We start from the raw sequence: 15,749 nt of genomic DNA, 5'->3' as shown, positions 1-15,749 counted from the left end.
AGTTTTAGTCACTCAGAAACAAAAAGGGTGGTCATAATGATCCTTGTCCTTAAGGAATTCACCTTCTAATAGAGGACACAAGATAAGCTACCAAGGCACTCCATGGCTACATACAAAATAGAGGAAGTAGAAGAGATACCTTAGGAGAGATACAAAGCACCATGTAGTTCAAATATGGGAGACACCATGTCTGCCTGGAGCTATTAGTAAAAGCTTGTGGCCATTGAGAAATGGCAAGTCTTTGACAGAGAACGATAGGTAGAGAGAACATCCTAGGTAGAGTAAGAACAAGAACAAAGGTACCAAAGTACTATAGGGAAGATAATCAGTTAGGCATGGGTAGCTGTTTGAGAACACTGAATATTCAAACTAGTTGAAGCTTAGGGCAACTCTACTGGGGCAGGAATATGGTTGAAGACGTAGCAAATAAAAATACAGGACACTTAGTTATATCTGCATTTCAGATAAACAACAAGTAAAGTTTTAGTATAAGTATATCCCATGCAATATTTAGGATATAATTTTATAAAACATTATTTGATCCTTGTCTAACACTCAAATTTAACCAAGTGTCCGTTATTTCATTTGGCAACTTTCAAGTGACACCTTGGATTCCAAACTAAGAGTATTTATTCCAATGGCATTTGAGATGAGAGTATTTTGATCACAGCTGAGTTCTGAGATATTACTCTGGTAGTAGGGTTGAATTGCAGGATGAAGAGTAGGAAATGAAATAAGCAACTATAAGGCCTTTACAAGCCCAGACTACAGCTTTGTGCAAATTAATAAATTTTTTGGTGGATATCACCTGCTTTTTCTGAAGGATGTCACCCCAAACCATGTCCCATGGAGCTTGGGCTGGACTTCTGCTCCCTACTCCCATTTGGGTCAGATTTCACAGCCTTGCAAGATGACACTGGGCAGATAGAGGTTAGAGGAATCCAGGGAAAATTAACAAGGGTCCCAGGTCTGGTCAAGGCAAGAGGAATGGAAAAGAAAGCACAAGGATATTATAAAGAAGGCTGACTCTGAAGATTTAGATACCTTATAGCCACAGTTCTCAAAGTGTGGTCAGTGGGCCCTTTGGGCTCTCCAAGACATTTTCTGAGGGTCTGTGTAGTGAAGATGGTTTTCACACTAAGATATTATTTACCTTTTTCATTATGTTGATATTTTCAACAGTGTGAAGCACTGGTGGGAAAAGCTATTGTTGCCTTCACATGAATTAAGGCAGAAGCACCCAACTAATCTAAGAGTCACTGTGTTCTTTAGCTTTTAGCATCACAATAAAAAAATCAGGAAAAGTTGCTAATTTTATTACATTATAACTCTTGTGTATATGCCTTCTTAATATTCTGGTTGATGAAATGAGAGATATATAGAAGGCACTTTTGCATACCAAAGAGCAATGGCTGTCTGGAGGAAAAGGACTCAGGCCATTGAGTTACACACTGAACACCAGACATTTTGAAAAATGGAACACCACTTTCACTTAAAATAACAACTCACAGACAAATTATGGTTGTCCAGATTTGGGTATCTAGCAGACATTTCTCAAGATGGAGTAATGTAAGCCTCTCACTTGAGGTAACACAACCCTGATATTTGTTATCTAATAATAAAATTTGAGCTTTCAAATCAAAACTCAAATGATGTTAAATACCTATCTATCACTATAAGCTTGAGAGCTTCCCACTACTCAAACACTTTTTCATGAGATTAATGGTGACATTAATAAATGTGACTTTTTAGAAGATTTTATTTATTTATTTATTTATTTATTTATTTATTTATTTAGTGCGAGCAGGGGGAGGGGCAAAGGGAGAGGAAGAGAGAGAATCTCAAGCAGACTCTCTACTGAGCATAGAGCCCAACACAGGGCTCTGAGATCATGACCTAAGCGAGAATAAAGAGTTGGACGCTTAGCTGACTGACCACCCCCCCAGATACCCCAAATGTGATTTTTTTGACATTGTATAGTGCATTACGTGAGCTTTGGGAAGATATAGTTCAGTGCACTAATAGTTTTCAAATGATTGATGCCTAGGTAAAAAGATCCAGTCAAAATGCAAGGTAGGTCAATGCATTTTAATCTAATAGAATAGAAAGAAATTCATTGATATGGTTTCAGATTTCACACTGTAACTAACCTTTAAGAAGCTGTCACTTGCTGAGTTTTGGTACAGTGTCACGGAAGACTATGCACAATTACTGGAAAACACTATTGAAATGTGGCTTTTTTTCTTCAACCACATATCTGAGCAATGTCAGTTTTTTTCCCCTGTATTTCAGCTGAAACTTTTACAACAGACTGAAGAAGCAGAGGTGAGAATCCAACTATTCTCCAGAAGGCCAGATATTAAAGATCTGCAAAAATGTACAACAATAATTCTCCTCTCACTAATTTTTTCTTTTAGAAAAAAAGTTATTTTTCATAGAATGTATTAACTTGTAATGAGGTTATTGTTATTTAAATGGACTAACACATATTTTTAAAAATTCTGTTTTAATATCCAACATGGCTAATAATGATAGATATAACCCACAAAAACAAATCTCTCTGGGGTTCCAGATAATACCTAAGAATGACTGCTAAAGACTAAGAAGGAAATTAAGGCTCCAACTATGAAAGATTCAACACCTTGGGGGCCCTTAAAAGAACAAGAAAAGCCAAGAGAAAAAAATGGAGTTAGGGCAGGAGTCTAGAGGGGGCAATAACAATCTGCTGGGTTTTGAACAAGTGGAACACTTGCAAAACCTGGAGATGAGGTCCAGCAGGCCGCTGGGAATACTACCTGGAACCTGAGAGAAAGATCTGAGATAAAGACTTAGATTTGGGATTTTTTTTTTCTTTTTTTCCATAGAGACAGTAGTCAGAAACAAGAGGCTTGCTCCATTTGATGAGCAAGTCAAAAACAAGCAAAACCTTGGGAGGGAGTTATCCCAGACTCAAGGAGTGCAAGGACGACAAGTGAAAGAAAAGTCTAAAAGAGGAGAAAACGTAGGCTAGCACAGAGCACTGCAAATTTATTTGCAGAGTTCTCCAAATTTATTGCTAGTTTGTTTAGTTTTATCAAACACTATGGGGCAGGCCATTGAGACGAAAGCTCCCATTCATTTCATACGGTAACCTTGGAAGGCTGTATTAATCATCTCATTTTGCAGATAAGAAAGAGGAGGCTGGGGTTTTGACTATTACCCTTGGTTCAGAATTTGGTAAGAAGGCTTAAGAGTACTAAATACTTCAGGGTGTGATGAAGGGGAAACAACTGATAAAAGGCAAATGAGATAGACAGTTAGAAGGAACTTCTGGAGAATCAGTTGGCCCAGTATTTGGAAACAGCCAGTAAAGCAGAGTGCAAAATATCTTTATCTTATTTTGTTTTTCTAAGAGCAAGACGAGAGAGAGAAAGAGAGAGAGAAAGAGAACTGAGGGGAAGGGAAAGGGAGAGAGAAAATCTTAAGCAGGCTCCAGGCCCAGCACAGAGCTTGATGTAGGGCTCAATCTCCCGACTTGAGCTGAAATCAAGAGTCGGATGCTTAACAGACTAAGCCACCCAGGTGCCCCCAGAGCACAAAATATCTTTGAGAAAACCTGAGGGTGTTAGGAAGCAAAAGCCTGAGAGGGTAGCAGTGGAATAGGAATTCTACAGTTCCCTTTATTAAGAGGGGAGAGAGACAGTTCTGATTTATAGATTATTTTACATAAATCTGCATAGCAGTTTCCCAACACCTTAGGGAATCAGATGTAGATGCAAGAAGCACAGAATTTCAGGGGTGACTTAAAGGCACTTCAGTGTTCTCCATTCTCCCCAGCCCGCCCTGGAACCAGCTTTTATTACTTGTCATTTTCAAAGTGTAAGAGCTGAGCCGTCGGCTTCAGGAATCTGATTGGAAATCATGTTTATAAACCTTTAGAGACTGAACGTCTTTCTCATTCTGTCTTGAGGGCTGGAAATGTGCCTCTCATCTCCTGTGCAGCTCTCCCCTGCCCCACTGCGTAGCGAGGTCAGGGCGCGACTGCTCCGATGTGAAGGCCCAGCCGCAATAATTTAATTATCATTCATGTGGTATTTTTTCCCATGAAGATAGTCAAACCTCAACTGCTTATAGATTGAAGCTTTTAATAGGGGAAAGAGGTGAACAAATTATTAATATTAATGACAATTTATGTCTTTCAAATGATCTTTTGAAGTATGCATATAATTTGTGAACATTAGCTTAGAAATCACCCTTTCTGGAATGAATTGTGTGATAATTACAATGATTAGGAAGCACTTATAACAATCTTCTGTCTGGGTAGAGCATTACAGGTCAAAGAACAAAATCAGCTGAAATGAGGGAGCTCTGCCCTAAAACAACTGAGAAGGCAAGTGGGATTGACTCTCGGGTTCTGATTCAGTAACAGGTTATCCAAGTGCTTAGCCAGGCATCTTCCACATTATAAGACCTCAGTCACCGCTAAGCAGGCCTGAAATCGTTCCCATAAATCAGTCTGTGTGACAGTGGCACGTGCATGCTAGATGGAGTAGATAATCATACCTGTGTGATGACTTAATGAAGCTGGCAATGTCTGCCCCCATCCCCCGCCCCTGAATCTCTTGCCAAGTAGAGAACCATAGTAACTGGAATTTCACTGGGGTTGGTTCTGATTTTGGTGTTTAGGTTAAGCCCTGATTTCTAATTAACACTGCCCCCTACCCAAGAAGTCATATATTCAAATACCAATAGTACAGCGTGCGTTAGTTTGAAGGATCCTTTTTTTTTTTTATGATGCAAAAGTTTGTCACACAAAGAGAAGTGGGTTGGGGCAAGGAAGAGGTTTCCCTGAAAGTGAGGAGACAGGTTTCTAAAGTGAGGCTGTTTATGCTCCGTAGTTTCATAATTTCTCCTTATTATTTCCCTTTTGGTCAGCTGGTACAGGCTTCGTACCTAATGCCTCAGTTCCCAAGGAAAGAGTCCAATTACAGTTTGCCCCTGAGGTTGTGAAGATAAATGTTGTAACCTGAATGCATGTCTCTAACCACCCCTAGTAAACCATGACTCTTTTCCTCTCCACTTTTTTTTTTTTAACCTTCTTGAACTTTCTCTGATATTAACATTTCATAAAGGTACTTACCCAGGGAAACTCTTGCAGGAACAGCTCTCTGGTCAATCCAAAATGAAACCCACGAAAGCATCACCATCAGCATAGCTGGGAAATAGGTTTGCAGCACGAAGAAGAAAATATGCCTCCTTAGCACAAAGTTGATGAAAAGCCTATTGTACCAACCTATGAGAAAAATTCAGAGTTTTCCTTAGAACAGGTGTCCTCATTTAAACTTCACACTAAGTGAAATCACGTGCTTCTTTAAACTCTAAGCTCTAAGGGAACATGGAACTGAACACACTCATCCTTGTTTATCCAGCAGGAGGACAGGGCCTGAGCCTGTCACCCCATCCGTGTTTGTTGAACTGACCTGTAGTCTGCTTAGTTATGTGATTCAAAGATTCCCCTTAAATTTCATAGCTGTTATTCAGGAATGACTGGTAATTATATTTTGTGGATTGGCCTTTAAAAACCTTTCTCCAAAATATATTGTGTTTGCATTGTTTCTGCAAGTGGGCAAGTCTTCAATACATGACTAATGACTGGGGCAACAGCCAATAAACCATTTATTAGCTTTAACGAATGAAAGGGAACATTTTATCTGAAGGAAAAGATTCACAGTGGCTACTGAGTCATTGGATTCCAAGTTGGAATATAGGTAGCAAGGGATTCATAAAGGGATTCATAAAGACTAGTGGGTACCATTAATTTATCTATAATAAATCTGAAAAAAATAATCAATTGATGATGTTTCTTTGCTTCTGGTTGGAATTATATAAACTCATGTTGGTAATATTGATTGGTTCATGCTGATCAGAAGCAACAATTGTGGTCACATTCACGCAATTTTGTTCAGGTTTCCTTTTTCACACTGGCTGGAAGGAAGTGTAAAGCCAAAAACAAACCCAAGAAACTATAGGTTAAAAATTACAAAGCAAAATCACAAGCATTGCAAAAGGGTTTAGAGAACGTTTTGTACCAGTCTCAGTAGTAGTTTCTTAGGAAACTCAAGATGGCACACTTAATAGATGGATCAGGTCACTATTTGGGCATTCAGCCCAAACATAAATCTAGCAAACCCACCCTAAATTGGCAGACTCTCCTCTTAGTATTCTATTCTCAGTTACATGCTGATGACGCTTCTTGTCCTTATCTGTTCTGGAGTTCTCTCTCACCATCAGTTGATATATGTTCCAGGAATAGCAAAAAATTTCATTCCCAAGGGAAATAAAAGACACATTACATAGTACATTGTAAAGTCAGAATATACACTATTTTTTGAACTATTCATTGTCTAATATTTTCCATGTTAAAGTCCTACTCCATTATTGTGTGCAGCTGAGAATTTTGATTATAGCTGTAGAGTGGGATAACAGCCTCTCTGATATTATACCTTCATATAATTATCATGAGATTAAAGGAGATAAGGAAAAGTTGTAGAAGAATTTCATAAAGAAAGACACTGTTAGTTTATATGGTTTTAACTATGAACAGGGTCCTTTCTTTAGTCGTAATTTTCTGAATAATAATTTTGTTTTTGTCAACCGAGCAGGAGAAACCTGTTCTGTTGTGTGGTTCTTCAGGGCAGGGGAGACTAGGGATGGTATTGTGGTTGAGCTCTTCCTGGCCTATAGCTTCAACCACAATACCATCTCTTGTCTGCCCTAGGGAGACTTAAGGAGTCAGTCTCAAGACAATGTTCGAGAAGGTTTTTATATGTGGACACTGTCACCTTCAATGGCCTGTGACACTAAAGGCCTCATTCTGTTTTGAAAGGATCCTGATGACGTTGTTGTTGAAAACAGTGATGAGATAATACTAGCTCTACTAGCTAATATTTCCTGAGTATGGCAGACAGTATTCAGAGGTATTTATGGTAGACAGTATTCTAAATTATTTAAATGTATTAAATCATGTATCTTCACAAATCTATGAGGTAGAGAGTGTTATAAAACCAATTTAAAGATGAAGACATTGAGGCTTAGGGAGACTAAGCAACTTGCCTACATTTCTAGTAAGTGGCAGGGGCGGAATTTGAACTCATGCAGTCCGTCTCCAAAACTTGAACTTTTAGCCTCTATGTTATGCTGCAATAAAGAGTAATGATCAATGCATTCTTTAGGGGCAGGAGTCATTTTTGTTTTTCTTTGTAAATTTATAGTGCATGATTGTGAGGGACATTGAAAGTTAAGAGAGGGCAGAAGCCCTCCCCTGCTTGTTAACATTCTTGGGAGGTGGTAAAGATGCCAAGGAAAAAGTGGGAACTGATGGTTCAGCTATCAAATGGAAACTAAAGTTGTATAATTATAACTCTATTTCTGGCTCTTCTAACCAGAATCAGAAGTGCAGTTTTTCCTGTATAGCTGATTTGGCTATACAGAGGTTATGGGGGTTGTTATAATGTTAGGAATATAAATGTGAACAGATTATTTCTGATGAAGCTCATATGTTTAAACAGGATACTAATCTAAGAAAAACATCTGGGTTTAGGTCTCAAGAGGCCATATTTAATAATTCATGATTAATGTGAGGCAGAACTATCATACACTTGTAAGCTAAAATAAATTTGTAAGTGTTAATCTTTCTGAAACCTAAGCATCATTGAATAAACACATATATGATTAATAACTTGATATTTGGAGGTGCCTGGGTGGTGCAGTTGGTTAAGCTTCCCATTCTTGGTTTCAGCTCAGGTCATGATCTCAGGGTCATGAGATCAAGCTCCATGTCAGGTTCCACACTCAGTGAGGAGTCTGCTTACGACTCTCTCCCTCTCCCTCTACCGTTTGCACTCCCACTCTTTCTCTCTCAAATAAATAAATAAAATCTTAAAAAAAGATATTTGACTACAACTTCCAAAATGCTTTACTCTTATATTTTTATAGTCTTAAAACAGATTTTAATCTTTCTTATTAGAAATGTATAAGTTGTAACAATTTAAAAATACAGATGTGTTGAAATAAAATTGAAAATATCGCCGCTCTATACTCAACTCTCAGAAGTATCAACTATTAATCTTTCCGGACATTCAAAAACCACATATAAAAATCCTTTAAAAAAAGATTTTATTTATTTATTTGACAGAAAGAGAGTGAGAGAGCACAAACAGAGGGAGTGACAGAGGGAGAGGGAGAAACAGGCTCCCCACTGAGCAGGGAGCATGATGCAGGGCTATATCCTAGGGCCCTGGGCTCATGACCTGAGCTAAAGGCAGATGTTTAACTGATTGAGCCACCGAGGTTCCCCTATATAAGTAAGTGCCTATTAAAATAACAAATATAGGATTATATATATATTCTTCTATAACATTATTTAAAATTTTTAAAAATTATCATGGATAATTTTCTATCATGCTATACAAACCATGTATATTTAAACCTAATTTAAACCTAATTCTTTTCTTTGTTAAAAATTTCTTAGAAATAAAAATGTTTTTTCTTAAAATTGTAACCATACTGGACTGTTAAGAATTTTTAGTGGATTTTAAGACACTTAAAAGCATCTTCCTGAGTTTTATAATATAAGCTTTACAATATAAGTATTCTGTGTAGCTTTAGACATGACTAGAAGAAGAAAAAAATCAGCTAGTGTTGGACCTGTCTGGTAGGGCTTAAAAAGTCTCACTAGGGGGCGCCTGGGTGGCTCAGTGGGTTAAGCCGCTGCCTTCGGCTCAGGTCATGATCTCAGGGTCCTGGGATCGAGTCCCGCATTGGGCTCTCTGCTCAGCGGGGAGCCTGCTTCCTCCTCTCTCTCTCTGCCTGCCTCTCTGCCTACTTGTGATCTCTCTGTGTCAAATAAATAAATTAAATCTTTAAAAAAAAAAAAGTCTCACTAGGACAAATAAAAAGATGGTGAGGCCAATGGAATGGCATACTGGTGAAATAAGAATTTGGAAATGAAAATTAAACTTTTCTTTATAAGACGATGGTTGGGTGAATATTTTGGATACTTGTGTTTCAAAATCTGAAGAGACATTGCCATTTTATATATGAAGCATATATTCTGTGCAGGAAGCAATACTCTTGAATTTCTATGCTTCATATATATGACATTGTAATAGCTTCAAACACTGAAGAGACTTTGTCCTAATCTATCATGTGCCAAAGTTATTTCATCATAACAGCAAAATGAAAATAGTTATAAATTATACTTGGTATGTATCATTGTTCATTACACACATTCCTTTGTTTAAATATTAATTAAATTTAGGACTCAGAGCATTAAAAATCCTGATAAAAAATACTCAGACCGTTGACCCTTGAATAATGTAGGGGTTAGGAGTGCTGGCCCTGGTGTTGTTGAAAATCTACATAGAAACTTACAGTCCCCCAAACCTAACTACTAACAGTCTACTGCTGCTTAGAAGCCTCAGTAAACATAACAGTTGAGTAAAACATATTTTGTACATTTTATGCAGTGTATTTTTACAATAAAGTAAGCTAGAGAAAAAATTGTTTAAAAAAACCGTAAGGGAGAGAAAATACATGTGGAGAACCATACTGTATTTATCAAAAAAAATTCACATTTAAGTGGACTGTGCAGCTCAAACTTGTGTTGTTTGAGGGTCAACTGTATCTATCTATATAGAGAAATACAAAGAGAGAAAACAAAAAGGAGAAGGAAATTTATAAAAATAATAACATTTTATCTCTAGGAAGGTAGGATTACAAAGGCTTTTTCTTTAAACATCTCTGAATTTTTTTTTCAAATTATTTACCTCTCATTCATTCATTTAGCAATCCACTATGTACCAAGGGTATACAAATGCTTAAAACAAATAATATGTGTGTTACTTATATTATCACAGTTAGTAGCATTACCTGCTGTATCCCAAGCATTATAGACAAATAAGTGAAACAGAGCATTTGTTCTGGATCTAAATGGTTACATAGCTGTTGGTTCTAAAAAGACCTTTACCTTCCCTGTGATGTACATTTTTGATTGCTCTCTTAATGATTCAGGTTTTTAGATAACACCCAGAGAACCCTCTCCAGAGTCTAAGGGCAGAATAGAGCACCTCCAGGGAGAAAAGTCAGTAGGTAAAAAGATTCTAGGCAGGACGGCTCTGAAACTCAGTGGCAGCATACATTTTCCAGGCTTCAAAAATCTGAAATGGCATTTTATAGGGATTCTTCCTTAAATGACCCAGAATGCTAATAACCAGGGAAAAGGAAGCTACTTCCAACTTTAATCAACAGGGATCAAGTATAATTCAAAAAGTACCAAGAATTCATGTTGCCAAATGACAAGTATATCTGTCATAGTGAAGAGTATACAATATAGGCCTGATATTGAACAGACTTTCTGTGTTTCTGCCTGACTCCCCCAGTATATGTGCTGCCGAAGCAAGCATGGCGGTATTTATTGAGTATCTATCACGTGCCGTGCCCATTTCAGGTGCTGGGGAAGAAACGGTGAACAAGGCAGACAGATGTCCTGCACTCTTTCTAGTCAGGCCCTCAGGAAAGAAAGCAGTCAACGAGAGAGATATTTCAGGTAGTGTTAAGTGTTGTGAAGACAAATAGAGACAGGAAATGGTGAGGAAGGAGGCCTAGTTTAGACACGATGGTTAAGAAAGCACTCTGCGAGATGGTATTTGAACAACACCCTGAATGGGAGGAGGGGGCTAGTCATGAGAAAACTGGGGGAAGATCATTCCAGGCAGAGAGAGGAAAGGGCCGAAGCAGAAGCTGTGTGGGGAGAATGAGATAGGTGTGTGTGTGAGGACAGGCTAGAAGGCCAGTGTGCAGAGAGCAGAGGGGGCGGGTGTAGTGGTGAGGTCAGAGGTAGATCATGTGCGCCCTGTAGGCCATTTGAGACACGTGAGTTTTGTTGTAAGTGTGGTGGAAACACACTGGAAGGTTTTAAGTAAGAAAGGATTGTGGTCTTTATGTTTTCAAAGATCACTCGGTCTGTGTTCAGAGTAGACTGTGGAGGCCAGGCATGGAAGCAAGACGTTTGTTCAGAGGCGACTGCGCAAGGAAGAGAAGTCAGGTACTGGAAAGGTGGAGGAGGCTGCCTGTGAAGAAGGAAAGAGGGTGCTGGCCAAACGGGACGTGCGTTTGGATTCAGGTCTTTTCACAGGTTGTGGGGCTTTGCAAACAGTGGGTGTTCAGTAAATGCTGATGAACTGTCCACATAATATAAGGCACCTGTGCTGCTGTAGAAAGCGAATCCACTGGATGCACTGAAGTCCTCAATGAAGAACTGGGAAAGGGAAATATGCTCATCAGTATTTAGGGACCTGTTTCCGTGTTTCCAGTACAGCATTAGATCCTCTTCATTGTAGGCATCTAAAACAAGAGAATAGTATTCCTGTCACTGGAATCACCGGAATCATGAGGTGCCTGGTCCGGTGACTTGTAGATATGGGATCCCAAAAAATGTTTGCTGATAGACTAATAATACCCATATCAAAAAAAGAGAAGAATAGTCTCCAAAACTTGGGCCTAATCACTGGCATAGCGTGGTGGTCTTTCTTATGCCCACACGTCCTGTTAAAACTCTCCAAATCACTGTTCCCCTCCCTGTGTGCCCTGAGTCCTCACACACAGAACCACCTGCTCCAAGTCAGAGGCCTGACCCCAGTTCATCAGGGCCCTCTAGTTTTGCAGCTCTCTTGGATGAAATTCCAAAATGAGCTGAATTCATAAGAATTTTCTTCTGAAGATGTGATTTTATATATATATATATATATGTATATATATATATGTATATATATGTGTGTGTATAACATATATATATACACACACAATGAATTATTATGTAGCATCAAAACCCCCCCAAATCTTGCCATTTTCAATGATGTGGATGGAACTAGAGGGTACTATGCTAAGCGAAGTAAGTCAATCAGAGAAAGACAATTATCATGTGATCTCCCAGATATGAGGAATTTGAGAAACAAGACAAAGATCATAGGGAAAGGGAGGGAAAAATAAAACACAATGAAACCAGACAGGGAGACAAACCATAAAAGACTCCCAATCTCAGGAAACAAACTGAGGGTTGCTGGAGGAGAGGGGGTGGAGGGATAGGGTGGCTGGGGGATGGACACTGGGGAGGGTAAGTGCTACGGTGAGTGCCGTAAATTGTATAAGACTGATGATTCACAGATCTGACCCCTGAAAATAGAGTATATGTTAATTTAAAAAATCCCCTTAGAAAGTCTCAGTTAACCTCAGTTTCATTTGTTTTAGGGTACTTAATATCTAGCTGACAAGATATCTAAAAAGAATGGAGATTGTCATGTGGAGGGGTGAGGCGATGAAGAGAGACCAAGGGACAGTTTTTAAAAACTCATGTGTCAATAAAAAGGAACTTTTCACCAGAAAAACAAAAACAAAAACAAAAATGAATTTTCTTCTGAAATCAAATAGTGTTACAGAAAGCTCCTCATGCACTTAGGGAGGAGCATCCCCTGAGATTCCCAGCGTTTTGGCCACATTATGAAAATCTGCAGTCAGCTTTTAAAATGTGGTGTCAAAAACCACTGAGGGCTCAGCACCCGTGATTGACAAGGAGACAGCTCAGAAGCCCCCCGGCAGCTTTGATTAGAGGGTCTATGTCTATAGCTGCCTTTTTTTCTGGGGAGCCCATGTACATTTAATGGAAGACTGTGACTTATTTGGGAAAATGAATTCCAGAGCTTTCCAAATTTGGGAGGTGTGTCAGTCTATGTTAATAACATTAGCAAGAATATACCCTTTTAGGGAACTTGCTCCTTTATAATCAGGTGGAAACTACAGAATATGTACTTACGAAAACATCTTTTCCCTAGGTGTTCTCTTTTGAGAGACAATCTGCATCATCTTTGGTTTTAAAAAAAAAGTAATTATTTTGAATCAATATATTTAACTTATATCAAGATTTGTAAATGCTTGGTAAGTACATGCTTATATACACGCAGATATGTGATGGTATGTTCAGATCATGAGTACTCACTCCATCAGGAAGTAAGACTTACAGCTTTCCAGTTCAAGGGAACAGCTTTGAGTGTCAAGAGGAAACCTGCTGAAATCCATAAGGCACATGGCTGACACAGTTACCCTATAAAAGGAGAGAGAGAACAAAAAAGTGCAGATCATGTCACCATATGGCCAAATAAACATGCAATATTGAAGCTCCCTTGCTGGACATTGGGGAGGGTATGTGCTTTGGTGAGTGCTGTGAAGTGTGTAAACCTGGCTATTCACAGACCTGTACCCCTGGGGATAAAAATATATGTTTATTAAAAAAAAAAATTAAAAAAAAAAAAAGAATAATGGGAAACAGGCATTGCCATCCTCTATCGAAGTAACGTCTAAGGAGACGAACCCAGCAGGTGTGTGGTTTGCCGAAAACACAGGGTTAATGCAGGAATTCCTGCTCTAAAGATTGTTCCTGTCTCCTAGTCCATGCCCTCTGTATTATTTGGCTCTGATGTCTTCAGAAAAACATACTTCAAAGGGAGACGACTTTTAAGTAGATTTAAATATTTTCTGCTCTTTGGAAGATCCAAACTTTGTTTCTAGTCATAAAGGGCTGGGATGGTGGTAATAAAAACCTATGGGTAAAGGTTTCTCTCACAAAACAAGTTTACTTGAGAAAATTCTTTTTCCAGGAGGAAGGAGAAAGCCTGGTGCATTTTCAGTTACAGATTTATGTGCACAATGCATAATTCAGGTGCCATTAAGGCTTGCATACTGATGAGAATTGTTTTTTCAAATTTTATATTCTCCTAGGTTTTTCTGGCTTTAGGCAGAGGCTGCTATTCTATGATCCTGCAAAGTACAGACTCTGGTATACACAACAGCAGATCAGAGGTTTACAAAAGACCCCTGAGCAAGTCTGCCCAAAATGAAGGCAACAGCTGCTCCTACCTGTGGTGCCCCCAAGTTGTTTTTATGTTTTGTTTTGTTTTTAAAGCTTTTATTTATTTATTTATTTATTTATTTATTTATTTGAGGGAGAGAGTGTGAGATGGGGGAGGGTCAGAGGGAGAAGCAGACTCCCTGCTGAGCAGGGAGGCCGATGCGGGACTCGATCCTGAGACTCCAGGATCATGACCTGGGCTGAAGGCTGTCACTTAGCCAACTGAGCCACCCAGGTACCCCCGTGCCCCCAAGCTAATCAGAGAAGTTGAACCAATTTATCTTCAATAGTCATGCAGCAAAATGAAAGCCAAGGAGGTATCTGGATGACACTGTGTCACAGAACATACTCATTTTGGTATATTCCTGGTACACCTGAACTTTGAACAATGCAGTGGTTGGGGGAACCAACCTCTGCACAGTTGAAAATCATGTATAACTTTTGACTTCCTAAAAACTTAACTATTAAAGCCTTACTGACAACATAGTTAACACATATTTTGTGTATGTATTTTATATCGTGTTCTTATTGTAAAGCTAGAAAGAAGAAAATATTAAGAAAATCATAGGAGAAAATACATTCACATTACCATATTATATTTACAAAAAAAAATCCACATATAAGTAGACATGTACAGAAGGGACCTGTGAAATCTTTGAGTTTACCTCCTTCATAGTAGATATGAATAAGTTAACAACCACAGTGGTTAAATAAGTGGTGGTAAAGAAAAAACCACTCATGGGGTGCCTGGGTGGCTCAGTGGGTTAAGCCTCTGCCTTTGGCTCAGGTCATGACCTCAGGGTCCTGGGATCCAGCCCCGCATTGAGCTCTCTGCTCAGCAGGGAGCCTGCTCCCCACCCCCCACCCCTGCCTGTCTCTCTGCCTACTTGTGGTCATTTATTTACTTGTCAAGTAAATAAATAAAATCTTTAAAAAAAAAGAAAAGAAAAAACTACTCATAACCCTTGTTCAAGAATAGTAAGGGAGATTTTATTTAGGGGGACTACTGTAGTTTGGTTTATTAACAAGGGTGAGAGGAGTGGGGTCAACTCCAAATACAACAAGGAAAAGTAGAAATTATAGCCAAGGAGCAGGGTTATAACCAGGGGCAATGAACAGAAACATTACTCAAAGGAAACATCACAGGTAGTTAGTTGGTGGGGGTGGGGAGTTCTGGCTAAAAGGTCCTAAAAGGATTCTTGCTAATGGCAGGCCAGGGTGATCAGACATTGCCTGGGGTGGTGGAAGATGAGGAATCTAATCAGATTTGGAGGGTGATCAGATATTGCGGATGGAAGATTCTGGCTGAATGCACTTAGAGAGACAAACTTTTGAGCTTAGAAGCTCAAAAGTCAGGGATTAAGTGAGAAGAAAGTTCAGAGGAGCCCAGCAGAGTTTGGCCAAAGAGAGAAGCTTTGTCAGTCGGTGGTGTCAGAACAAAGCCTGGAACCAGGTAACCTGGCTCCAGGCTTGGACTGGCTGTGCTGCCAAATGGAATAACTGTGTGGACAACAATTTTGAGTCCTATTTTTGGGGATTCCCCAAGACCACCCTCCGGTTCCATGATTTGCTAGGAGCACTCACAGAACTCATCAAAGCTGTTACACTAACACAGTTATGGTTTATTACAATGAGAAAGACATAGATAAAAACCAACAATGGAAAAGTCACAGAGAACAGGGTCCAGTAGAGACCAAAGAAAGTTTCCAGCTGTCCTGTTTTAGTGGAGTTACGTGGGCAGTGCTACTGTCCCAACATTGATGTGTGACCGTGGGGTACTGCCAACCAGGGAAATTACCTGAGTCCTGGG

At 39.2% G+C, this 15,749-nt stretch overlaps 1 protein-coding gene across 4 annotated transcripts in view; it reads right to left on the bottom strand.

Annotated features, from left to right (window-relative positions):
• Positions 1-15,749, bottom strand: part of GABRR3 (gamma-aminobutyric acid type A receptor subunit rho3) — a 49,050-nt gene that overhangs the window by 10,304 nt on the left and 22,997 nt on the right. For 3 of the 4 annotated variants that reach the window (XM_032351470.1, XM_032351459.1, XM_032351487.1), the window contains 3 exons: positions 13,053-13,135; positions 11,242-11,382; positions 5,120-5,272 (listed from right to left, as the gene is read on the bottom strand). In XM_032351470.1, coding sequence (XP_032207361.1) covers positions 5,120-5,272; positions 11,242-11,382; positions 13,053-13,135 — 377 coding nt within the window. The remainder of the gene's footprint in view (positions 1-5,119; positions 5,273-11,241; positions 11,383-13,052; positions 13,136-15,749) is intronic. The other variant, XM_032351479.1, reaches the window with a different exon arrangement.

This window comes from Mustela erminea, chromosome 1 (genome assembly GCF_009829155.1).
Source record: "Mustela erminea isolate mMusErm1 chromosome 1, mMusErm1.Pri, whole genome shotgun sequence".
Lineage (NCBI taxonomy): Eukaryota > Metazoa > Chordata > Mammalia > Carnivora > Mustelidae > Mustela > Mustela erminea.
This window is presented reverse-complemented; position numbering and strand designations above follow the sequence as displayed.